A 25,393-nucleotide genomic window follows, 5' to 3' on the forward strand; every position below is an offset into this window, starting at 1 on the left:
CGCTCCCGCTGCTCGGTCCCAGCGCCTGCCAACCTAGCAGTTTGAAAGCACCTCCGGGTGCAAGTAGATAAATAGGGACCGCTTACCGGCGGGAAGGTAAACGGCGTTTCCGTGTGCGGCTCTGGCTCGCCAGAGCAGCGATGTCACGCTGGCCACGTGACCCGGAAGTGTCTCCGGACAGCGCTGGCCCCTGGCCTCTTAAGTGAGATGGGCGCACAACCCCAGAGTCTGTCAAGACTGGCCCGTACGGGCAGGGGTACCTTTACCTTTACCTTTTTACCTAATTTGTTGACCTGCTACGATCACTGGCACACCTGCCGTTTCACTTATTCAAAGCTGCCAAAGAGACTTGAGCAATTGCTGCATGGATGACATAGTGGCCTGCTCCAGTCAATGGACACCAGTTGTGTGGGAAGGAGAAGAGAGAGGCAAGCAGGCAAAGACAACATCATGGTTTGGTTTGCTCCAGTCGGACCTATTCCCTCCTCCCCCACCAGCTCAGTCAGGGCCAACTTTACATTTTGCATCATTTATTTGTTCAATATTTAAAAAATCATAAATTGACTTGGGCTCCTTGGCAGAAAGGTGTTATATAAATGTAATAAATACATAAGTAGTAATGTGTGAATTTGGCCCATGCAAAGGAAAAGTGAGGCTGCATTTAAATGTGTGGCAGTTTCACGCTTAGTTCTTCCTCTGCAACAACCGATGACACTTTTTGGTTTTGTCCCGTCAGCTTCAGACCATCATGTCGGGTGGGCAAATGCACAGGCTGTGGCATCGGGGCACAGGTAGTTTGTATACAGAAGGGGAGGAGGGATTTATAAACATGTGGTTGCTGTTTTAATGGCAGCCGTGTAATAAACTTAACACGTGCTTCCAATCTGACCTAGAGTATTTTTTTTTTTTTACACCGTTTGTTATCGGAGAATAGGCCCTTCCAGAGTTGCCACTTTGGTTTACGGGTGGACTGATTGTGTGATCATGCAGGAATGCTGGTTTAAAAGAAGACAGAAACCATTTGCCAGGTGCACAGAAAATGCTGTGTCCCACCCCTTTGTTGAATGCATCATCAGAGTGATTCTATTTTCCTATGCATCATTAAACTGTGCAACTAAAATTGTGCACTGAGGTTTTAAGGCAACCATTCTGCACCCCCTACATCAGGGTTAGCCAACATGGGCCCCTCTGTGTGTTGTGGACTGCAAGTCCTATCCGTGACAGGCTAGGCAATAGTCAGGACTGATGGAAGTTGTAGTCTAAAACTTCTGGGAGGGGCACCATGTTGGCCACCCCTGCCTTACATAATTACCAATATATTCCAAATACTGCGGTGTAAGCCAGATACATTGGTAACGTCTCTCCCCCGCCGCATCAAACACCCCCAAAAGATTTAAGTTTTAAGGCAACCACTCTCCCCACCCCCAGAATTACCAGTATATTCTAAAACAGTGGTAACACTCCTTCCTTAAGTGCCTGAAATAAGATGATAATTATCACCACCATTCAATAATACCAAACTTACAAGCTTCAAAAAACAAACAAAAACTATATTAAGAAACCCCCAGAATCTTCATAGTGCTCTTTGAAAACTTGTCATGATGGAAGAGAGAGAGAGAGAGATGCTGGATCACACAGTGCTGCTGGTTTCTCCACTCGAAAATTCCCCCGATGCTCTGGGCAAGGTGAACTTGACATACCTGGCCCTCTCCCACCCGTTCCTGATGCGCCGCAGTCTTTGGTTCATACAAGGGAGCTGGAAGAAGAGTTTGGCCAGGATCACAGCACACGGTACCAGCAGCGTGAGAGTAAAGGTGGGAGGCAGGTAGAACTTGTACTGGCTTTCATCAAAGGCCCTGGTCCAGCCGTAAGTCAGGGTGTGCAGAGTGCTAATCACCAAAGCGACAAAGCCAAGGGAGGACTGAAAAGGGGAGCAGAAGAAGAACAACAACATTGTTTTCAGTGACGTGGCTGGAGTTGGGTACTCTTGTTTCCCCAAGCGTTGCTTATCCTTTGTATGTAGCTGTATCCTACCCAATGCTACAGTCCAATACAGTACACAATTCCTTGGCTGCAAGTCCCATTTTCCTCAGTGGGATTTACTTCTGAGTAAGCACAGGGTTGGGATGCACCTGAGCAGCAGCTTTGAAATGCGCCTTATCCCCAAAGGCGGCCCTCCATCCAGGTCAAGTAAGTTTTAACTAGGTCCGAAACCAATAAAAATTATTATTAGTAGCCATGTGAATGTGCATCAATAGAGCAAGCATGACAGGTCCCTGAATGCTAAAATAAGGGAAAGCAGATGGAGGGGGAAATGGAGGCATATAGGCAATATGTGCTTATGTCAATTAGGTATACTTTAGCTTTGTCACAATAAGGGACACAGACTTGGAGAATGAGGGGGGCAGGCAAATCCAAAAAGAACAAGAGATTGGAAAGAGAAAATGAATAGGAATGATAGCATGATGGAGAGGGTGGGTGGGTGGGTGACCTAGTATTTGAAACAGGCGTATCTATTGGGACCTCCAACAAGGTGCATGTGGGTTCTCTGGGGCTCCTGGCATCCTGAGCAGCCAACCGGACAAAGCCACCACACCCGAATGGCCCTGATTTACCTCCTCCTAACCAAACTGCTAAGCTGTTGATTTCAATGTGATGTAGTTATAACTACTTTGAGTGGGATAGGAGCTAAAATGGGTAATGCTGACATTTTTGTTGTTGTTGTTATTATTAGGCCAGATTCTGTTGATGGGAATATATGAGCTTCTAGGGCATGGGTAGGCAAACTAAGGCCCAGGGGCCAGATACGGCCCAATCGCCTTCTAAATCCGGCCTGTGGACGGTCCAGGAATCAGCGTGTTTTTACATTAGTAGAATGTGCCTTTTTATTTTAAATGCATCTCTGGGTTATTTGTGGGGCATAGGAATTCATTCATTACCCCCCCCCCCCCCAATATAGTCCAGCCCTCCACAAGGTCTGTGGGACAGTGAACCGGCCCCCTGCTGAAAAAGTTTGCTGACCCCTGTTCTAGGGCATTTTACTTGGGCAGAATGAAGCTACTCTTTTCAAATTCCCAGACTCTCACAGCGGATTGGCCTGATCAGATGAGCTGTCCTCACATTTACATTCCTGGTCAAAGGCTGGCACAAAGTAATCAGGTCCATTGCCAAGTAATCAGGTCAATTTTAAGTAATGATTTGTAAAAGTTTACAGCTCCCTTTATGCAACCACCACCACCATAGTGAAGCAGTTTTAACACAAACCACTCTAACTATAGGTATGGAACAACTGTAACACAAGCCTTTCTTTTCTTATAAATGAGCAAAACTCAGGCAGCTAAAATTCAGCCTAAAATAGATACAATGACTGGAGCAGGATACTTTCCAGTGATTTGCTTCTGATGAGTCATTGGCATGGATCCTAAGTTCCTGAGAGTGGAACTCTGCTCATGAGATCCTGCTGCTGGCGACGGTGATTTTGTTGCAGGTTCCCACTGTATGTCCTCTGCAAATCCACTCCAGAGGAATTGATGTACGTAAATGGCCTCTCCCCTCTCTCCAACCCCTAACCTCTTTCTTCTAACAGGAAGAATTGTTGATTTGGGAGTCCCTTCTGTTTATGGAAGGGCAATTCAGTATCCAGACCATTGTCTTAGTCCAATGGCTTCCTTAAAAAAGAAAGAGCAGCACAATCCTATGGATATTTGGTCAGAAGTAAATGGCCATTGGATTCAGTAGGGCTTATTATTAAGCAAGTGTGCAGTGGACTGTATCCTAATACACATGCATGGAAAATAAATTATTGATGTCGTTTTACAACATGCATGTCCTGGTAGAGATCTTCTAAACTAGTTTTTACACACACAAACACAAACTTTCACCACTGGGGGGCAGAGGAACAACAAAGTCCTCTGTTAGGGTAATGCAATTGTAGAGAAACAAATAGCAAATGACGAAATGAAAAGGAAAATAAAAAAAAATGGATTTGAACTAGTATTGAACGTATTTTGTGCTGATATTTTCTATATTTAATATGGGGTGGCAGCCGCAAATCAGTTCTTAAGTGTCAAATCTATGCTGCAGAACTGTCTGGGGTCCAAAGAACCCCAACACTCATCCTGTGCTCCAAAGGAACTTAGGGCTTGTACTTCTCAAACAGCAGCGGCAAATGGCTTGAGAAACCAAGGGGCTGTTCAAATGCTTTAATGTTGGGCATGGCTAAAACAGCTCTTGACCCTTCTTTTCAATCTTCTGAACTACTTTCATTACTTTTACTTGTTTTACGGTGAAAACAAAAAAAGGAAAGTTTTTCCCAGCCACCCTGCACTGGAATGAGATTAGAAAAACATCCCTTGCTTTTTATGTGAACAACAGCCTTGTTGTGTCTGGTTTGGCCCTGAGAACTGTCTTCCTCCCTCCCTCTCTAAAAACCCTTGAATTGCAGCACTTACCTGAATGAAACTGAATTCCCTCCAGTTGAGAGAGTTGGAGATGGAAGGAAGTGAGGTTATGGCAAGCAAGGACAGCAAGCCCAAGGCCATGATGCCAAAAGAGATGTACATCTCCATCCGCCAGACTTCCTCCTCTACCCATGGATCTGTTTTCTTCTCCACCTGAAGGAACAAGAGCAAAGGTGTGTAGGAGCAACAAAAGAGGGTTTAAAAGATACACAGAGTTCACTCTGTACCCATGAAGCATTTTCATGGGGTTTCTTTTCTTTAACAGCAGCAGCCTGGTGGCCCTTCTGTCAAAGGTGGCAATGATTAAATTCTTCAGCACCAGCACATGGCTGACTCCCATTCCAGTCTAGGCATTTAATTCTGCCATTGGCCTCTATCTGCTGCTGGTGCACCCTGCCTCCACTCCTGGACAAAATGAGTTTGCACCAATGTTGTCCATCCAGCAACCTTATATTTCATCCATCGCCATCATCATCATTTACAAGTTATATTTTGCAACTGCCACAAAGAATACCCTCTCCTGTGCTGCCACACTACCGAGGATGGTGGAATTATCAAGAAGGTAATCTGATCTTAACACTTGAGGGGGTCTCTGAGAAAGGAGGTAGCCTTTCAGACATTTTGGGGACCGAATTGGGTCTGGACATTTATTTTATTTATTAAACAATTAAATTAAGTTCATCCGAAGATCACAGGACAGTTCACAACATTAAAATACAAAAGAAAAGAACACAAAATACTTAATAAAAACAACACCACCACCCCGTCCACAACACATTTAAAAGGATATAGGGGTTTATGTGTGTTCTAAATGGAAGCCAATCCCGTAACCTGGCTGCTGCGTTTTGGACCAGCTGAAGTTTCCTAGTTGTTTTCAAGGCCAGCCCCACTTGCAGCATGTTGCAACAATTCAAGCTGGAAGTTACAGTGGCTTCGCTTCTGTTCCAAAGGGCTGTAGCTGGTCAACTAGGAAACTTCAGCTGGTCCAAAACGCAGTAGCCAGGTAACTGGAAACAGGCATTCCTAGCCACTGAGGTCCTCCAGTGACTCCAGGAGTACACTGAAGCTATAGACCTGCTCCTTCCAGAAGAGTGCAGCCCTGTTCACAGCAGACTGTCTTCCCACCTCTTGGACCAGAGAATGTCAAATACGCAACACCTCTGTTGTATCAGCCACAATTTCTCACTGACCTCTGCAGGGCTTGCCAATAACTTGGCACCTCCATGATCAGACCATGCTTTGCCATTGAAGGCTGCAATTAATATGTGAAATCAGCTCCAGTTTCGAGCTAAGTCCACAAGTGTCGCTCTCTGAATACTTGACTGCTCAGGGCTTAATGGGATTTGGTTTAAGTGCATTTAGGGGAGAAGCGTTCAGGCTAATGGAAAAAAAGAAATGGGATTTGTACTGTATTACAGAGACTGACACTTAGACCCAGCCATTTATTCCATTAAAATCAATGTGATTCATGAAGCAAGGATGTTGCTCGGGGGGGGGGGGGGGGAGAGAAAGAAACAACGCAAGAAAAGAGGGAAATGGGCATCAACGGCTTGCAAGGGATTTATTTACAAGAATCACAGAAGAGAAATAAATGCATCTGGAATTAAGAGGCTGTTGCGGGACTGCATCCCTTGCACCGAATACAGCAAGGTGATCGCGAAGGAGGCTCAGATAATATTAGCAGGAATAAAAAAACCTGAAAAGTGCCAACTCATTGCGGCATCTTGAATTCATTAGTATTTCTTAGGCTGTGAGTCTAAGACTGCTAATGTGGAATATATTTCCACTAGCTGCATTGAAACTCCCATGCAATGTTTTGGGGAATGTAAGAAGATCTCTGCTATTAGACAAAAGGCCCGCTTCATCCAGCATCCTGTTTTCCGGAGTGGTCCATCAGCTACTCATGAGAAGCCCCATAAGCAGGACATTGGCGACAACAGCACTCTCCAATTTGCAGCAACTGCTACTTAAGAGGCAGACAGTCTCTGATACGGGGGGGGGGGGGGGGGTAGTATGCAGTCAGCATGATTCATTGTCACTGGTAGCCTTATCTTTGATCGATCTGTCTTAATTCTCTTTTTAAGCCGTCTAAATTGGTGGTCATTTCTACACCTTGTGATAATGAATTCCATAGTTTGTGTGTGTGTGTCCACTTTCCTCACATCAGGTATGGTTTTATACACCTCTACCACGTCCACCCTTTCTTACCTCCCCCCCCCCCAAAATGAAAAAGCTGCAAACATTCCAACCTTTACTCCAAAGGAGAGTCGCTCCAGGCCCTTGATAATTTTGATTGCCCTTTTCTGTACCTTCCCCACCCCCCAGCTGTACAATACAGTGGTACCTCAGGTTACATACGCTTCAGGTTACATACTCCACTAACCCAGAAATATTACCTCGGGTTAAGTACTTTGCTTCAGGATGAGAACAGAAATTGCGCGGCAGCAGGAGGCCCCATTAGCTAAAGTGCTGCTTCAGGTTAAGAACAGTTTCAGGTTAAGAAAGAACCTCTGGAACGAATTAAGTACATAACCAGAAGTACCACTGTATCCTTTTGGAGGTGTGGAGACCAGAACTATAGACAGTATTACAAGTGCAGCCGCAGCATAGATTTGTATAACACACTATGATAATGGCAGCTTATTTTCCTAATGAGGGAATTTGCCTTTTTCACAGCTAGTACACACAGTGGGGTTGGCATTTTCATCAAGCTATCCATCATGATCCCAAGATCATGATAGGCATATCTAGCTCAGAACCCCATTAGTGTACATGTGAAGTTATGGTTTTCTCTTCCAACCTGCATCACTTTACACTTGTTTACGTTGAATTGCATTTGCCAATTTTACTGCTCATTTGCCCTGTTTGGAAATATCTTTCTGCAGCTCCTTGCAAACCTGTTTTGTTCTTACCCAGCCTAAACAATTTGGTGTCATCAGCAAACTTGGCCACCTTACTAATCACCTCTAACCAGGCAGAGGGTCTTCTCGGTAGTGGCGCCCACCCCGTGGAACGTCCTCCCATCAGATGTCAAGGAAATAAACAAGTATCTGACTTTTAGAAGACATCTGAAGGCAGTCCTGTTTAGGGAAGTTTTTAATGTTTGATGTTTTATTCTGTTTTTAATGTTCTGTTGAAAGCCGGGAAACCCAGCAAGATGGATGGGGTAGAAACAACAACAACAACTCTAGATCATTTGTGAACAAGTTAAAAGCACTGGTCCCAGTACTGACTACTTAAATCCCTCCACTGTCTTAACTGTCAGTTTAGTCCTACTCTCTGCTTCCTGTTCTTTAGCCAGTTACTGATCCATAAAAGGACCATAAAGTGACTTTGGTGAGGGGGCAGAATGAAAAGCTGTTTGAAAGTTCAAGTACACAGTGTCTGTTGGATTACCCTTATCCATATACTTATTTGACACACTCGAGACAAGACTTAACTTTGCAGAAACTATGCAAGACTATGTGCTTGGTAATTTAGCTTTAATAATGCTTTCCATCCCTTTTCCTGGTTCAGATATTAAGCTACCTGCCCTGTAATTTCCCAAAATCTTCTCTGCCCCAAATTGCTTTTTTTATGTATTTAAATGGTGCTAAATTGACCACTTTCCAGTCCTCAGGTATGGAGGCTGATCTTAGGGACGAGCTACAGACTTTTTGGTAGAACACCAGCATTTATTTTACACCCACATCATTTGCAGACAGAACAGACCATGTACCAGCATTCCAAAGAATCAGAAGTACAGTACCTGACTGACAGCATCTCTGAGCAACGAGTAACGATGGGACCGCCGCATGGGTAAGCACAAGCTGTACACAGCGTGTAGGGCTGCACAGAAAAAGCTTAGCAGCCCTATCTGCTTCCTGTGCTGCAGCCACTGGTCAAGCCAGTCAGGGAACCGCCTATACTTGGTGCAGCGGTAGAGCTGGAAAATGGCCGCCAGCACTCCAGGCAGGTAGACGAGGGGATAGCATGACGTAGGCGACGCAAGGCAACGTGGTGTTGACGACCTCCACAGGGATCTTGTAAAACTTGTTCTTTTGCTCCCGGATGTAAGGGTGCAAAACTTGCCGGATGAAGTTGTATGTGTAGAAGCAGAGAAAGAGACCCAGGGCCAAGAAGACGGGGATCCTCCAGGCAGGGAGAAGCCGCAGCGGAATATTCTCAATCTCACGAGCTGAGCACAAGGAGCCCATGTCCACTGGGGTGAAACCCAGCATGTGGGCAATTTCGGCAATGGCACCGCTTGGCTTCTTTGGTTGTTGGAGCATATGAAGACCTGCAGGAAACAGAGGACATGTGATGGCAGCGACTGGCAAGCAGAGACCAGGAGCACAGGTACGGGGTTCAAGGGAAGGACGACGAGCGATGGCATGGCGAGTGCCATACAAAGCAATAATACGGACACACCTGAGCATTTCATGTGTACACCTTTGTCTCTGTTGACTCTTCCCAAGTTTCTTGAATTTTGAGGGAAGTTGTAGGCTATGACCTAGACTCCTAGAGAACCTGAACATCAGAAGAGGATGGCTTTTTTTTGTTTTTGTTTTGCAAGGGCTGTCACTAGATTATAAAGATAGCTTTATTGATTGTTTGAATTAATTCTGTTTGACTCAATCAGATAATCAATCCATTTGCATAAAAATCATGGCTCTCGCAACTCTGAGGCCCAGAATTTAGTGTTTTACTTTAAAGGAAGCTGAGAGTTTGGCGTTTTTGCTGAGGTTTATACAAGGCAGCAGGCTGTGTGCTGTTTGTACAAGATATCTCCAAACTGCAAAGAGCCCTGATCACAGGTATGAGAAAAAATGTATTGTAACTGCATTTTTAGCCAGGTTTTCTCCCTCCCTCCCACCATAATTTCTTTCTCTCCAAGCGTGACAGGTCTGGATGTATACACACAACCGATATATCAGAACAGTACCTGCTTATTCCCATCCCTTGGGCCTGACTGTAACGTCCACGCTGAGATGACGTTAAATCCTTTGACAACAGTGCATGATGGGAAAAGTGACGCCAAATACTCAGCATTTGATTCTTTGTGATGGTTGATTTCATCGTTGTTGCTGACATCCACCAGGATTTTGCCAGACAGCTCATCGCTGAGGTCGCAGAGTGTGGTGTAATGTTCTCTGAAAACCGCCACAAAGATAATATCTGTCTTCTTTATAGCATCTGCCTGGAAAGTTACTTCAGCTGCTGATGGAAAGAGGGTGGCATTGCGCTTTGGGTTCCGGCTTCCAATCACCACTTTGAAACCTGAGCACACCAGGCGCATAGACAAGGAGCGTGCAAAGTCACCACTGCCCAGGATCCCCACCGTCGTGTTACCAGTGGCTGCGATGAGGCTTGCATTACTTTCCACATTTTGTCGGCCGAGAAGTGGCTTGGCCATGTCACCCTCCGGCATCACGATAAGCTAAAGCAAACAAAACACAAAGTCGCATCAGATACCCGGCTGAAAATGGCGCCTTCCTTTCATCCCACTTTGTATGAAAGTTGTGGAATTTCTTCTGGGACCAGTTGCAGAATCTCTTTTTCCCCTGAAGTCTAGCTGGCACCACCATTGGCCATCTTTGGGGGCCAGCTGGAAGTCCACCCTTTTCTCCAGACCTTCTGATTTAGGAGCCCTGGCTTCTCTAGTAGTATGCTGACAGATGGAATGATTTATGTAGCGAATTGCATGTTTCAATGTTTATTGATTGGTTTCATGCCGTTTGGTTTGACAGTGAAGGGTGGGATATAATTTTGCAAACAAACAAAACAAATAACATTTTAGAGCTTAACAGGAAATCTGTAAACGGGTGGTCTCTTATTCCTAACTAGTAAGTGAATGTACAGTGGTGCCTCGCAAGACGAAAAGAATCCGTTCCGCGAGTCTCTTCGTCTAGCGTTTTTTTCGTCTTGCGAAGCAAGCCCATTGACAGCTTAGCGGATTAGCACTATTAGCGGTTTAGCGGCTTTTAGCGGCTTAGCGGCTTAGAAAAAGGGGGGAAAAAGGGAAAAAACCCCGCAGGAACTCATAAGACATTTTCGTCTTGCAAAGCAAGCCCATAGGAAATTCGTTTTGCAAAGCACCTCCAAAACGGAAAACTCTTTCGTCTAGCGAGTTTTCTGTCTTGCGAGGCATTCGTCTTGCGGGGCACCACTGTATGTCTATATTTCAGGACTCAAGATAAACAGCTGGGGTTAGAACTGCAGCCTTATGCCATATTATCATAATTGCTTCAAGTAGATTAGCTTAGCCTGAATTAATTTTAACCACCTTTTTTTTGTTCACATATTCAGGCTTGGGAAGAATCTCTTCCATCCTCCAACACATTGTTTTCTTGGCATCTTTAGGCTTCACTCAGCCCTACCTTAATCTATGTGTTTTACTCTGGAATAAATATTTAGGAAAGTTCTCACACTCATGAACATATGGATAAGATGGACCAGTGCCTTTTGCTGCTCTGATGCAAATAAGCCTTGAGGTAGCAGTCACAAGAGTGAGGTAGCTACCATAAGAGGGTTGATTGACATATTTTCTATTGCTCTGCCCAACATACGGGTGAGAATAGTGCAGTTGCAGACACATGTTAAGTTTTTGCCTTTGAAGGAACACAGGAGTAGACAAAGCTTGAGTCAGGCTATGAAAGGTCACTTGGGTTATTTATTCGTTTGAGCTGCATTGTAAGTAAGAAGTAGTCTTAAAGCAAAGGTGAAGAATTTGAGATCCTCCAGTTGTTGATGTACCCCATCGAGTATGGCCAATGGTCTGGGATGGTGACAGAAGCCATAGTCCTACAACATCTGGAGGGCCCACAAGTTCTTCATACCTGTCTCAAAACAAAGAGAAATGCATTTCTGAGCGAGTGAAATAAAGGTATATTAATATTCAACACGTCAAGGTAGTTTTTTTTTCCTGGCGACTTCTCTCACAATGGGCCCACAGCACTTCAAAAGCACAGTTACGTTCTCCCTAAGGAGAAGCAAACTGCTCTGCTCTCTTTCATAGCTTGGCATTTATATTCTGTAATTAAGTGCCATTCAGAAATGGAAGAAAGATGTGTTTGCAAAGTTTTGAGAGAAGCAGGTTTTTGTTTTGTTTCTCACAGGGCAAATTGATGGATGATGTGGCTTGCGCAAACACTGACAATTCAATGGTTGAAAAATGTAAGCCAAGCCAAAGTGCTTTAAAGGAGATGAACAGGCATGGCCTCTGTAATTAAAGGTGGATTAAACAAACTCCCTTGTTTTAAATACTGCGCTATCATGAGCTCAAGGCGATTAAGCCAAGTTGTAAGATGATTGTTTAAGAAACAGTGTGGTCTAGCAGAATGGCTGGTAAGAGCTAAAGTATGCATCATTGGTGGTCCAAAACCTTATTCTGCTGATTCACATGTAATGTTTATCTGGGATTGCTCATTCATACGTACACTGCTCTTGTTTCTCCTTCCCATAATTGGGACTTATTCTTAAGAGCAGTGGAAATAACTTCAGCCTCAATGCAACCAGGAACAGGTCTCATCCAGTGTTGCCAGTTTGAGAGGCAGCCGTACTGCTGGTTGAAAAGTATGCTGAATTCCTAACCCATATCCCAAGGACAGCAATTTCTACTCCTCTTCAAGTCAAAGAGGTGGTGAAATTGATTTACCAGTTTGCAAGCAGCCCTACTTAATTCTACTCCTGACCAAGAGTTCCTTTAATGTCAGGGCACTGGTCAGAAGGAAATAAAAAGTGCACTGCTTTATTATTCTTTTTAAAAGGCTGCAGATAAGTGGATAGGCTCTCATTTAATCATGTCATTTTAAAATTTACATTTTAATTTTTCAACACATCATCTGGTATAAATTTGGGCACTAAATTAATTTCTCAGTTCTATACATATTTATTTGGTCTCAGGACTGTGCAATTAGTCATCATTAAAGGAAGATAGGAAAATAAGGAGAACATCGGCACCTGAAATAAACGTCAGTTTTAACCGATTTTTCTTTTAAAAAAGTGGGCCCCCAAAAACTTCCTGCAGCTGCTTCATTATGAGGGAAACAAAGTCATTTAATTCCTTCCTCAGATCTGGAGAGGCTTCTCTCAGAAGAACTGAGCAGGTGCCACATCCCTGCTGTGAACTGAACAGATTTTGGTAAGAAAGAGACCTTTTAATCAAAGACTCTTTTTTTGTCTCCAGCTCCACAAGATATCCCAAGAGCCTCTCCATCCAGAAAGAAAGTTAATAAACCTGACCCATCTGCGTACAATTTGCAGTTACCGCAGCAAAGATGCTAAGCAGAAATCATATATATCTCAGCACCACCACCAGCGTAGAGGAAAAGTAGAGCCACTGTGTTGTCATGTTTAGAGCGTTGGATTAGGATGTGAGAGGCCAGGGTTCAAATCCCCACACAGCCATGAACCTCAGTGGGTGACCTTGGGCCACTTACCATCTCTCAGTCTACGCTACTTCACAGTATTGCTGTGAGCATAAAATAGGGAAGGGGAGAAACAAGGATGCCACACTGAGCTCCTTGTAAGAAAGCTGGGATATTATTATTAATTATTATTATTATTATTATTTATTATTATTAAAATGTAGAGACCATTTCATGGCACAAACCCATCAAAGTGGAGCACACTGTTAAACAGAATTAAAACACAGGAACATGAACTTGTAAGAACAAAATCAATTCTACGAATTCTAGACCAATAAAGCCACCCATGCAAACGCTTAAAAAAACATGAAACATTTCCTCAATTATAAAATTGATCTTCAGTAAACGACTGAGTTGCACCTCAGGGAAAGCCTTCCCAAACAGAAATGTCTTTAGCAGGTGTCTACACAACACCACACTCAGTGCCTGTCTGATTTCAGCTGGTAACGGATTCATGAGTGCTGGAGAGGCAACACTAACTGCCCGGTTTCCAGGACAGGTTAAGCACACCTCCGATATAGCAGTAGCAGCAGCAGCAGTAATATCTAGCAAGACAAATTTATGAAGGTGAGTGTGTGTCAGATGGTACCTTTTACTGGCAGGTACAAGCAGCAGTATGCGAGGCAAAATTAACAGTAAGGCAAAGGCTCCTGTCAACCTCTTTTGAAAGTTAGGAAACTGACGGTATGATCCTTTGCATGTATCTTTGGAAGTAAGTCCCTCTGTGCTCAGTAGGGTGTACTCCCAGGTAAGTGTACTCTGCATAAGATTGCAGCATGAGAGTGGGAGGGAGGCAGCCACCTACATGTCTTGAAAGTGCCAAAAATTGGGAATGTGATTTGCCTGATACGTATTTTGTGCTTCAGGGCAAGAAAATGTGCTGTTCCGATTTCTCTTTCTGGGACATCAGGGGCTTCCAAAGCTAGGCTACAACATCTAGAAGGAAGTCCAACGCAATTGCCACACATGATACATTGTGCATAGCTACCTCCCTTGCCCCCATAGCTACAGGAGAGATATTTAAAAATAATACATGATTGCGAAGAGCCTGTATCCTTAAACATCTCTGTTTGCCAAGCTTGAGAACTGAAAGAAGCCAGCATGTGAGTTAATATGATGCCTTTATTTGCTATAATAAAAAACGCAGTTTGCAGGATTTTCTGAATGCAGTTACTCCTCCAGTGCAATAATGGAATGACCTGCATGAATCCATTTCGTAATAAAGAATATAATTACATTAGAATTTGATAGTGTAACTTTAAGCCTACGTTCTTGTACAGCTGTGTTGTATTTAGTGAAGGGCTTTCCCACTCTTCTAAAAGTCCATGTTGATTGTGTTATATCCTATAGGGCAGCTCTCCAGCCTGGGAGAGGCTTTTGTGTCCTGTTCTTGCCCAATAAAACCAGCATGGAGCAAATCCATGGGGAAATACTGTACATGGGCTTTAACTGAGCAGAGTCAATTGCTGCCACCATGGCACCATTGCCATAGGGGTGCGAGTGGTGCAGTGGTATAAACCACTGAGCCTCTTGGCTTGCCGATTGGAAGGTCAGCAGTTCAAATCTGTGGGATGGGGTGAACTTCTGTTACTCTGTCCCAGCTTCTGCCAACCTAGCAGTTCAAAAGCAAGCCAGTGCAAGTAGATAAATAGGTACTGCTGCGGTGGGAAGGTAAACGGCTTTTCCATGCGCTCTGGCTTCCATCATGGTGTTCCGTTGCACCAGAAGCGGTTTAGTCATGCTGGCCACATGACCCGGAAAGCTGTCTAGACAAACGCTGGCTCCCTCGACCTGGAAAGCGAAATGAGTGCTGCACCCCATAGTTGCCTTTGACTGGATTTAACCATCCAGGGGTCCTTTGCCTACCTTTACCTAATGCAGGAGACAGAACCAGTTCTTGGTGTCTAAGCAAAAGGACAAACAACCCTTTTGCTCCAATACTGAAACCCTAGTATAGATCATATGTTCTGTTGCTGGAGCACAGCATCCAGCCCAGAAGGCATATTACATAACCAACTGTGTATAAATATAGTTATTTTTGTAGAGCAGATAAAAGTCAAGGAGTTTGACTCAGCATTCTACTTAAGCATGTATTTAACACTAAGACACTAAGAGCATAACTGAATCCCCTTGGGACTGAATCGCAAGGGCTTAGCTGAATCAGGTTATTAAGACTATAGACACTATAAAGTAGGCAGAGTAACATCATGGCCATCTGCAAGATTCCCAATATCCCAATAGACACCACAAATAGCAACAGCCTTTTTTGACCGCAGTGCAGGAAGCCCTGGCTCCTCACTCACAACTATGAAAAGCTAATGGCTGATTATCTAAGGGCTCTTTAAGACCTTTTTTCCCACATATTTGTCTTTTATTTGTAGCAAACAGTTTCCATATAGACTGCTTCAAGGAAGTCTCATTTTTCCAAGCAGTCAAAAGACTTTATTTTCCAGTTCAGAAAATGTGATGCTTCTCCCAGACAGCACAATAATTGCTGTTGCAGTTTAATTGTGGAATATGGTTGTGTAAAGGTCATAAGCATTTCTTGTGTACATTTACGGTAAATATGCATTTACTGACCAGCAAAATACCTCTCAAATTCCATTAACTACTCAAATACCTGGCGATAATAGTTTTTTTTTAAAGAACTCTTTCTTTGGAAAGTCTGAAAATGTTAAAGGTTGTTTTGATAATAATTGCCAGAGATTTGTTTGCTTGTCTATGCATAACAGGTGTTCATATTTGATACCATCACTGCCAATGGGCCATATTCAACTTTGTTGTTGCGCTAGCAGAAGCCATCACACTAAGTCCTGCTAGCGCAACAGGGCACTGTGGTCAATGAGCATACAGGAAAGGTCTTAAAAGAGGCTCTTGTTGACTTGCAGACCCACCACAATGGCTTCCGCCATCATGCCAAGAATGTTATGATTCCACAAAGATTTGCCACAGAAGAACCTAGCATAGCAATCAGGGCCAATTATGAGATTAACTCTGCCATGAAATATATCCATTAATCTTTTAAACCATTGCTGTTGCTGCTGCTCTCTGATTTTATTTTGTTTCTGCATTCCTTTTAGCCCAGACTTTTGCCAAGCTGGTGACCTCTAAATGCTTTTGACCACAACTCTCATCAACACCACAGCCGACATAACTGTGCTGGCTTTGGCTGATGGAAGTTATAGTCAAAAACATCTGGAGAGCACCAGCTTGGCAAAGACTCATGTAATCTACGTGATCCTCCCTAGCATTTGAGATGCACTAATGATGAGGACCGGCTACAAATTATATCCTTCACTGAGGCTAGTTTATCTTCCTATCTCTCTGCAAGAGGTGTGTGCAGCCTCTTTCCTCTGTTGTCCTTTCAAAGATGAATGGCAAGTTAAAAGATACCTGTTTGAAAAAAAAATTGCTTGCTGATTGCCCTTCTTTTTAAAAAACAATATTGATTTTATTGGGACCAGTTGCTTTTAATACTGCCAATTTTATTTATTTAAAGCATTACAATAAATAAAACTAATAGCAAATTTTAAAAACCCTAAAAATCAGAGCCATCAATAAAAAGCAGCAGAATAAGAGATTACAATAAAAACCTCCACTGATTTAAAAGAGAAAGCAGCTAATATATATTACTACAATTTTAAGTTTTTGAATTGTTCACCTATTTGAAACTTGACAGGGTTGTTGTGATGATCAAGAATACCTAGAAATTGTACTCTGTCCCTTGGAGTCTTTGTTTGTAAAGGTAACTAAGGCAGGCTATGAATCAATATGGGCCCACTCAGCAATCAATAGTTTTTTTTGGGGGGGGGGGCTAGAAGCCTCTTTGGTCAGATAGCACTTATTAGGTAGAGCCAGAGATTTGTGGAAATGGACCTCACCATTCTAGATGCATGACATAACATGACCAGTGGATGGTTGATTGAATTTAGCATGCCAGAAGCCCCTACTCATGATAGGCAATCAGGTAACCAAGGCTTAATTAACCTTAAATCCTACCTGTCAGGCCTCTGGAAACTTGCCCAGCGCCTATGCCAAACAACTGCCAGTAAACAAAGTTAATTCTTTCCCATTAATAAGAGGTGACATTTACTACTCACCTCTCCTGTTGCTTTCTGCTACCATTAAAAAGGTAAAGGTAAAGGTACCCCTGCCCGTACGGGCCAGTCTTGACAGACTCTGGGGTTGTGCGCCCATCTCACTTAAGAGGCCAGGGGCCAGCGCTGTCCAGAGACACTTCCGGGTCACGTGGCCAGCGTGACATCGCTGCTCTGGCCAGAGCCAGAGCCAGAGCCAGAGCCGCACACGGAAACACCGTTTACCTTCCCGCTGGTAAGCGGTCCCTATTTATCTACTTGCACCCGGAGGTGCTTTCGAACTGCTAGGTTGGCAGGCGCTGGGACCGAGCAGCGGGAGCGCACCCCGCCGCAGGGATTCGAACCGCCGACCTTTCGATCGGCAAGCCCTAGGCGCTGAGGCTTTAATCCACAGCGCCACCTGCGTCCCATTACCCAATCCCTAAGCACTTTTGATGATCAACCATAATTTTAGCGTAACAAATAATGCAAATTTACAGTTTTTGTGGCAAGGGAGTCAAGCACTTCCTTCCCTCCCCCCCACCATGTGAATATATATTTACACACACACAAGTTCGCAGAAACTGGATTGGAAGTCTAATTGTTTCCAGAAATTTGCATTGCGAATTATTTTCTGAAGCTGTGTTTCACAAGAGGCAATGCTAAAGATAAATATCCAAAGTCAAGCCTATCATTATCACTATGATAATTAAGCACACTTGCACTCACTATGCCTTATTTAGTCTACTTTGGAAACAAAGACTTTGCAATAATTTTAGAATCTCTCTCCAAAGACACTCAAGGCTGCAGGCCATGAAGGAGGTGAACGGAATTAGAGAAGAGAATGTGAGATGAATTTAGGTGGAGAATGGGGACAGGAAACAGCATAGAGGGTTGTGGAGCTAGCTGTAAGGGAAGTTTTTAATGTTTTATTGCTTGCTTTCTTTCTCTTTCTTTTTCTTCTTCTTCTTATTACTCTGTTGGGAGCTGCCCAGAGTGGCTGGGGAAACCACCCAGATAGGCAGAGTATAAATAAATTATTATTATTATCATCATCATCATCATCATCATCGAGCAGGTGTGGTGTAGTAATCAGTGTATTGGACTTGAACTGGGGATGCCGGGTTCAAATCTTCACTCAGATGTGAAGCTCACTGGGTGACTTTGAGCCAGTCACTATCTTTTAACCAAACCTACTTCCTTGTGCTGCTGTCATGATACAATGGAAGAAACAATGCATGTGCACTGAGCTCCCACTGACAACAGCCAGTTGGGCTCAGCTGTGCTCCTGAGATGGCCATGTTCAGGATGTTTTGTTTTTGGATCTATACGGGTTTGCTGACTGCAGTGGTCACATTGTTGCTGAAGGTTTTTATTATTATTATTCATTACAAATATAAGGTAAAGTACCCCTGGATGATTAAGTGCAGTCGAAGGAGACTCTGAGGTTGTGGGGCTCATCTTGCTTTCAGGCCGAGGGAGCCGGCATTTGTCCACAGACAGCTTTCCGGGTCATGTGGCCAGCAAGGGATGTGGGTGGCTCTGTAGTCTAAACCACTGAGCCTCTTGGGCTTGCCAGATCAGGTGGTCAGCGGTTCAAATCCCTGTGATGGGGGAAGCTTCTGTTGCTCTGTCCCAGCTCCTGCTTACCTAGCAGTTCGAAAGCATGCCAGTGCAAATAGATAAATAGATATCACTGCAGCGGGAAGGTAAATGGCGTTTCGGTGCTCTCTGGCTTCTGTCACGGTGTTCCGTAGTGTCATTACAAATATAGCATAGAGCTGTATATGAAAATGTTCTTTAATGAAATGACTACCAAACCACAACACTAATAAAATGCTGAAAGTTAAATAAATAGAAATGAAACCTGGCTGGGCAAGTGGCCGAATTAATTATTGCACAAAATCACCAAGTTTATACTGGAACGGATGTATTTTTATTTTAAACTATTATTGTTTAAATGCACATCCCACCCTTCTCCAAACGAGCTTAGGATGGCACGTGTGTATACAGCCCTGCATTTTGCCTCACAAGAACCCTGCCAAGTAGGCTAGGCTGAGAGATAGGGGCTGGTCCAAGGTTACCCAATGAGCTTCATGGCAGTGGGGTGGGCGGGATTTGAATCCGCGTCTTCCTGAATCTTAGTCCAATGTTCTAACCATTACTCCAACCCTGGTTCTCTGCACATCGGCTGCCCTACTTTTCTAGAAAGGTGGTTGTGGTTAGCACTACTCTCTCATGACTCCTTTTGCACCAACTTTCCTACATGCACTCTGAGTGACATGCAAGGGTTTCCTGCCCCTTTTTGGCATTAACAAGTCACTTCTGAGAACATCAGGAGCCTCTATTTTCTAGTAGAGTTTATTGGTAGTTCCAGAAAATGGGTACGTATTTTCAACTTTTTAACTTTCCTGTCTGGTACTTAGTTACTACTATGAATACTTTGAAATGGTCCCCCGCCTTCTTTTTATTTATTTTTAAAAACTTCTTTCTACAGTCTTGTTTAGAACTCACCTGCAACACTGTGTTGTTTGCTTAGATACAAAGCAAGGAGGCCAGAAAGGTTGTTACAGGTTTACAAAAGAGATTTCCCTCAGCTCTTAAAGGGCCACATGTTTGAATGTTGCCTTGCACACATGAAATGAAGCAAAAGCTCCATGAGAAAGAATTCAGGTTGAAACAGGCTTCTCCCACTGGGAAAAAACATCACAGAAGATTGTTTCTTCATTAGATTACTGACTCTGCAATCCTATATATGCTTACTCAGGGAGTAAGGCCCATGGCACTCAGTGCAGTTTTCTCCCGGGTAAGTGTCTATGGAACTGCAGCCTTAATAGGACTTATGCCTAGATAGACTTAACTGAATTTCAAACTATTATATTTGCAAATTTTGGCTTTTAAAATATAATGCTTCTTTTATTTTTATCTGTAAGTTTTCTCCCAGATAATGTTTTGATACTATTCTATTGCATGCAATTTTTGATGTGGCTGAAATATATCATGTTTATTTACTGCACCCGTTGCTCGGTCCCAGCTCCTGCCCACCTAGCAGTTCAAAAGCACATCAAGTGGAAGTAGATAAATAGGTACCGCTTCAGCGGGAAGGTAAAAGGCATTTCCGTGCGCTGCTCTGGTTCGCCAGAAATGGCTTAGTCATGCTGGTCACATGACACGGAAGCTGTCTGCGGATAAACACTGGCTCCCTCGGCCTATAGAGTGAGATGAGCGTGCAACCCCAGAGTCACCTGCAACTGGACCTAATGGTCAGGGGTACCTTTACCTTAAATACTGCATAGTATTTCTGGCTACAGTGTGTTTTGTTCATTCTCCTGTTTGTTTTCCATAATCTGCCTACCCTACTGCCAGACCTGAAAAGATAATGACCATTGCACATCTGTTGGATTCTATTTCCTTATAATTATATTTTTGGAGATGTGATTTTTTTTTATATAAAAATGCTTAGCAGATGCTGGCACGACATGCTTTGAGAACCTTTGATCAAGATTATTTCAATTTAGTCTCTTACTGGAGATGTTCAAGGGCAAAGTCAAGGCATTCTTGAATGCTAGACTAAACAACTGGCATCTATAATGCATATTTTCCTACGTTTTTGTTGTTGCATAATTCACTCAATCTTGGGGATTTTTTTCCCCTTCAGTTTTTGTTGTATGCAATTATGGCATATAAAACTGCACCATCAAATTGGTATCTGCTACAAGCAGCAGCACAAAGAGTCTTAGTGTCATTCTTAAATCTTTTTTTTTAAAGAAGGAGGAAAAAAAAAAAGCTTTGCAGGAATTTTGATACTATAAGCTACACCTCCTTTCCCAGCATGTTTGGCCACGCCAGGAAGTGGCATATTTCAATGCATACATTGTATTCTGAAAGCAATTTAAATGTTCTTAGGAGAAGGGCTCATATTCCTGTAATAAATGTGTGTGCACCAGCAAGGACAAAAGGCGTGTGTGTGTGTGTGGGGGGGGGTCTTGTACAAACAGATGCCATATTTGATGCATTCATTAACTTTCTGTCACCTAACAGCTTGCTGCATTCAGGATTTGATCTTACCTGACCTTATATACTCACACAAGCACCAAAATCAATATTTGATATTGCTTCCAATCCCCTTTCTCAATTTCCGGAACATCAGTACATTTTGGAAGATTACGACCCTGACTGACTCCAACCACAAACAGCCAAGCACTAGGTCCACAGTCCACTGGCAAGTTCTCCTGCACAAACACCACCACAACCAGTGAAGAGATGCACGTTTTCTTTTAATTGGGCAAGAAAACTTCTCAGCTGCCCTAAAGTAATTTGAAGGCTCCCCTACCCACAGGATTATTATTATTATTATTATTATTATTATTATTATTATTATTTGTACCCCACCCATCTGACTGGGTTTTCCCCAGCCACTTTGAGCAGCTTCCAGCATATACAGAAACATAATAAAACACCCAGCCATAAAATGTTCCCTGTACAGGGTTGCCTTCAGATGTCTTCTAAAGGTTGTGTATCTCCTTGACATCTGATGGGAGGGTGTGTGCCACTACCGAAAAAGCCCTCTGCCTGGTTCCCTGTAACCTCACTTCTCGCCGTGAGGGAACTGCCAGAAGGCCCTCAGAACTAGATCTTAGTGTCTGGGCTGAATGATGGGGGTGGAGATGCTCCTTCGGGTCTACAGGGCTGAGATCAGCACCAACACTTTGGAGGATGCTATGGAATCAGATGTAGGTTGCCTCTAGTTTAGCCTATAAGAACTTTTGCAAGATGGATTCATTCAGTCACACACTGGAAATTTATGTCTGAGCAATTAAAGTGAAGTACTTTGTCACAACATATCCACTTAAAATAAAACACAGTGGGCCTTTTGCAGTTAGGAAGGTGCCATGGAAATGCACAGACAACATGGGATGAATGACCAATTGTCAGGAAGATGTATATGCTCCATGCAAGCAAATCAGGACGAACGTCTACTTTTGTACAACGTCCCCACTAACAAATCCGAACAAATGTTCAACGAAGAGTGAACACTGTCAAACCTCTGTGTGAGCTTTGTACAAGCAAATCAGGACGAATGCTAGATAACTCTAGGTTTAATGAAGATCCTGGGGCCTAGCTGCTTCACTCACTGCTGGGGTATCAAAACTGTTCAGGTACTTCCATAAAATACCAAAACCTTGAATTGGTACATGCAGAAGAACCCTTCTGATATACCCTAACAACTAAGAAAACCTAAAGGCTTCTCTCTCCCTTTCTCCGCTCTGAAACTCAAAGCGTGAAGCCCTTCCTCATCAGAGTGGCCACTTTTTCTTTAGTCAAGTTTCTTCTTCTTTATTTATGTTAATACTTTCAAAGCAGCAAAAGCAAACCTGGGAAGAAAAGGGATGAAAACTCAAGCGCCGTCTTCATTTTTAACATTCATTTAGCATTCTGCTATGTGAAACCACACCAAACCCTTAATGTCCCATTCTTCATTATTACCTGGGTGAAGGGAAGCATCTTAAACCCCAGTAATTCAAGTTCAGCAGAAACATCATCTGCAAAGTGAAACATCACTGGCTTCTCCCCCTCCCCCCCCCACACATGCACACACACAATGTGAGCTAAAGGCTCTTTCCAGAGAGTTGCTACTTTTGGGGTGGGACTTATTCACATACTGGCAAATTCAGCACACAAATTATAATTGATTGGGAGGCTGTGCACAACATATCCACTTCCCACCCCCAAGCTGGACTTTTTGTGATAAGAAAAGTGATGGGGAAATGCACTGGAAATTTGGCACAATGGCACCTAGCTTTCCCACAAATGTGGTGCAAAATCAGGATGAATGCTTGACAAACAGGTCATCTGGAAGTGTCCTTAACTCTGATCATGGGAGAGAAGTGCTGATAACATTACAGCATTTCCACAACACCTCCAGAAAAATTAAGAGGCATTAAGAATTGGCAATAGAGAATGGCACAATTATCAACCGATACCAATAGTCTCATGGCACCTTAAAGACAAACTGATTTATTGTGGCATAAGCCCTCTGTGGACACCTTGCAGCCCCTCTGTATTACCCCACCTCAATGTTGTTCCAGAGGGTCCCCTCCCCAGGTTTCCGGAGCAGATTTCCAGGGAGCACAGGAAGCTATAGGGCAAGTTGCTGAAAACTGCTTCTGTGTGAGCAGGATCTTAGGATCTTAGCCTTAGTCTTTCAAGGTGCTACAAGATTCTGTTGTTGTTTCTACTGCAGCAGATTAACACAGTTGGCTCTCTAGAAATTTGAAACCAGAAACACACTGACCGAGAATAGCGACCATATGCAAGGTCAGAGCTTTTTTTTTTTTAAATGCAGAGCTGGAATTAGCATGGAAGACCTCTATGCCCACAGGTTGCAATCCTAAGTGTTGGGAGTTGGTCTCACTGGATCCAGTAGGGCTTACTTCTGAGCAAATGAGATTCAGTAAAGTGAATCAGAACCAACCCCAATGCATGACCCGATAACTCTTACTAAAATGCATTCACATTTATCCTTCAATCAGCTGTGGTTTCCTCCAGCAGTAATTTACACAGTACAGTGGACGCTCAGGTTGCGAACGTGATTTGTGCGGGATGCACGTTCGCAACCAGCAGCGTTCGCAACCCACATCTGTGCATGTGCAGGTTGCGATTCGGCGTTTCTGCGCACGCACAAAGCACAATTTAGTGCCTCTGCGCATGCGCGACCGCCAAAACCCGGAAGTAACTCATTCTGGTACTTCTGGGTTTCGGCGGTCCACAACCTGAAAAGACACAACCTGAAGCGGCTGTAACCCAAGGTATGACTGTAAAGCATTTACTACCTACTGCTTTGGTAGTATGGAGGAGACAGAAGAGGAGTACTTTGCAGATGATGTTTCTGCTGAACTTGAATTACTGGGGTTTAAGATGTGTGAACAGAGCAAGGTGTCTCCATTGGCTGTAAACAAGAAATGCATGCAGGTGGCTGGAACAGAAACAGAAGTTCCAGGGCCAGGGTGGGAATGGAGAAGAGGGACAACAGAGCTCCAACAGGCTAGTAACATATCTCTTTTTTTGCAGGCTAGTAACTTTTGTAATTCAAGGGTCTGAAGAGATAACACAACCCACCCCACCCAATACTTGCTTATCAGTGGGCCTACAGAACAAATGTGCCTAAGACTGTACATACCATGCATTTAAAACACCCCTCAAGGATCCTGGGAACTGTAGTTTAAGGGTGCTAGGCTACATGAAGGGTAAACTATAGTTCCCAGTTCTTGGGTGTGGGTGTGCTTTAAATGTAGGGTGTGCATGCAGCCTTGGCCACATGTGATGTTAACAGCATGATCCCATTTACTCGGAAGCAAGTACCATTGAGTTCAACGAGACAGTCCTGGATGTCTTAATCAGAACATTATCAGAGAGCAGTACTTTTTTTTCTGGGGGGACACATACCCCTAAACATTTTGTGAATCTAAGTTTGGCCTCATTGAGGGGTAGTATTTCAATATAAGTAGGAAAACGAGAGTACCCCTAAACATTTTTTTAAAGAAAAAAAAACACTGTCAGAAAGCAATCATATCTATACACACACACACACACCCCAGAAAGCGGAGCAAGCCCGGATGCCCCCCTCTCATTCAGCTTTTCAAGACATCCTTCCTATGCATACTATACTACATCTTCACGGGGCGTGGGGCGGTCAGGGAAAGGGCCTCCCTTCTATGGGAGCTCCTCTGGGGTGGGAAACGATAAAGTACCCATGCCTTTGTAACAGAGGGAAGGGTAGGGACGGCAACCGTGAACTACTGACCCCGAGGACACCACCTTTCGGAGCCTATTTCTACAATGCGCTGCTAAACAAACACAACTCGGAGGCGGCGGGGCTGAACGGGGCAAGGGAGACAGGCGAGCAAATGCAGCCGAGGTGGTCAAGAGGAAATTGGCCGTGTCCTTCGCGCGCGCACTTCTCCACCCCACCCCCTTAAAAACAAGCTGTGTTTTCAGAGATTCCTGGATTGGGTATTTGGCCTGTGGGCTTCGGAAAGGCCAAGGAGGAGAGACCCTACTTTGAGGCCTGCCTCTTACCAGAGAGAGGGGGGCGCGCAGAAAGAGCTCTCTGCGCGCAGGCAGACGCCTTTTGGGGCGGCCCGGAGCCTCCCCGGGTCTCCGCGCCCTTCCTTGCCGAGTCCCGGGAGCGCAAGCCCGCTCCCCTCTGCGGACGGCGATCCAGTTCCGCGTCCTCTCCCCCCCGCCCGAGTTCCTCCTTGACACCTGCGAGCAGCAAATGGGATTCAGCCGGAGTCGCGCTGCGCTCTCGGTGCGCGCTCGGCTCCCCAGCCGCCTCGCCACCTGGGGCTGTTTACTCACCACTCCTCGGGCCCCGGGCAGCGAGCAAGAGCACGCAGGCTGGTTTATGGGCGCTCGGAGCGTAATGGAGTAAGCGCGGGACTCCGCC

General features: G+C 44.2%; 2 protein-coding genes across 3 annotated transcripts in view; one reads left to right on the plus strand and one right to left on the minus strand.

The window, feature by feature from the left end:
• LOC307226233 (UPF0538 protein C2orf76 homolog) overlaps positions 1–8,229 on the plus strand; it is a 32,035-nt gene extending 23,806 nt beyond the window's left edge. For both annotated transcript variants that reach the window (XM_079994856.1, XM_079994861.1), the window contains exon 7: positions 8,161–8,229. In XM_079994856.1, coding sequence (XP_079850982.1) covers positions 8,161–8,212 — 52 coding nt within the window. In that variant the 3' untranslated portion in view covers positions 8,213–8,229. The remainder of the gene's footprint in view (positions 1–8,160) is intronic.
• On the minus strand, positions 514–25,393 carry STEAP3 (STEAP3 metalloreductase). Its single transcript, XM_079993962.1, is given in 7 exon segments — positions 514–1,921; positions 4,452–4,613; positions 8,209–8,424; positions 8,426–8,701; positions 8,704–8,739; positions 9,385–9,879; positions 25,306–25,393. Coding segments are annotated over 6 exon segments (1,467 nt in total). The 5' UTR covers positions 9,871–9,879; positions 25,306–25,393; the 3' UTR covers positions 514–1,630.

Source organism: Podarcis cretensis, assembly GCF_951804945.1.
Source record: "Podarcis cretensis genome assembly, chromosome: 1".
Classification (NCBI taxonomy): Eukaryota; Metazoa; Chordata; class Lepidosauria; order Squamata; family Lacertidae; genus Podarcis; species Podarcis cretensis.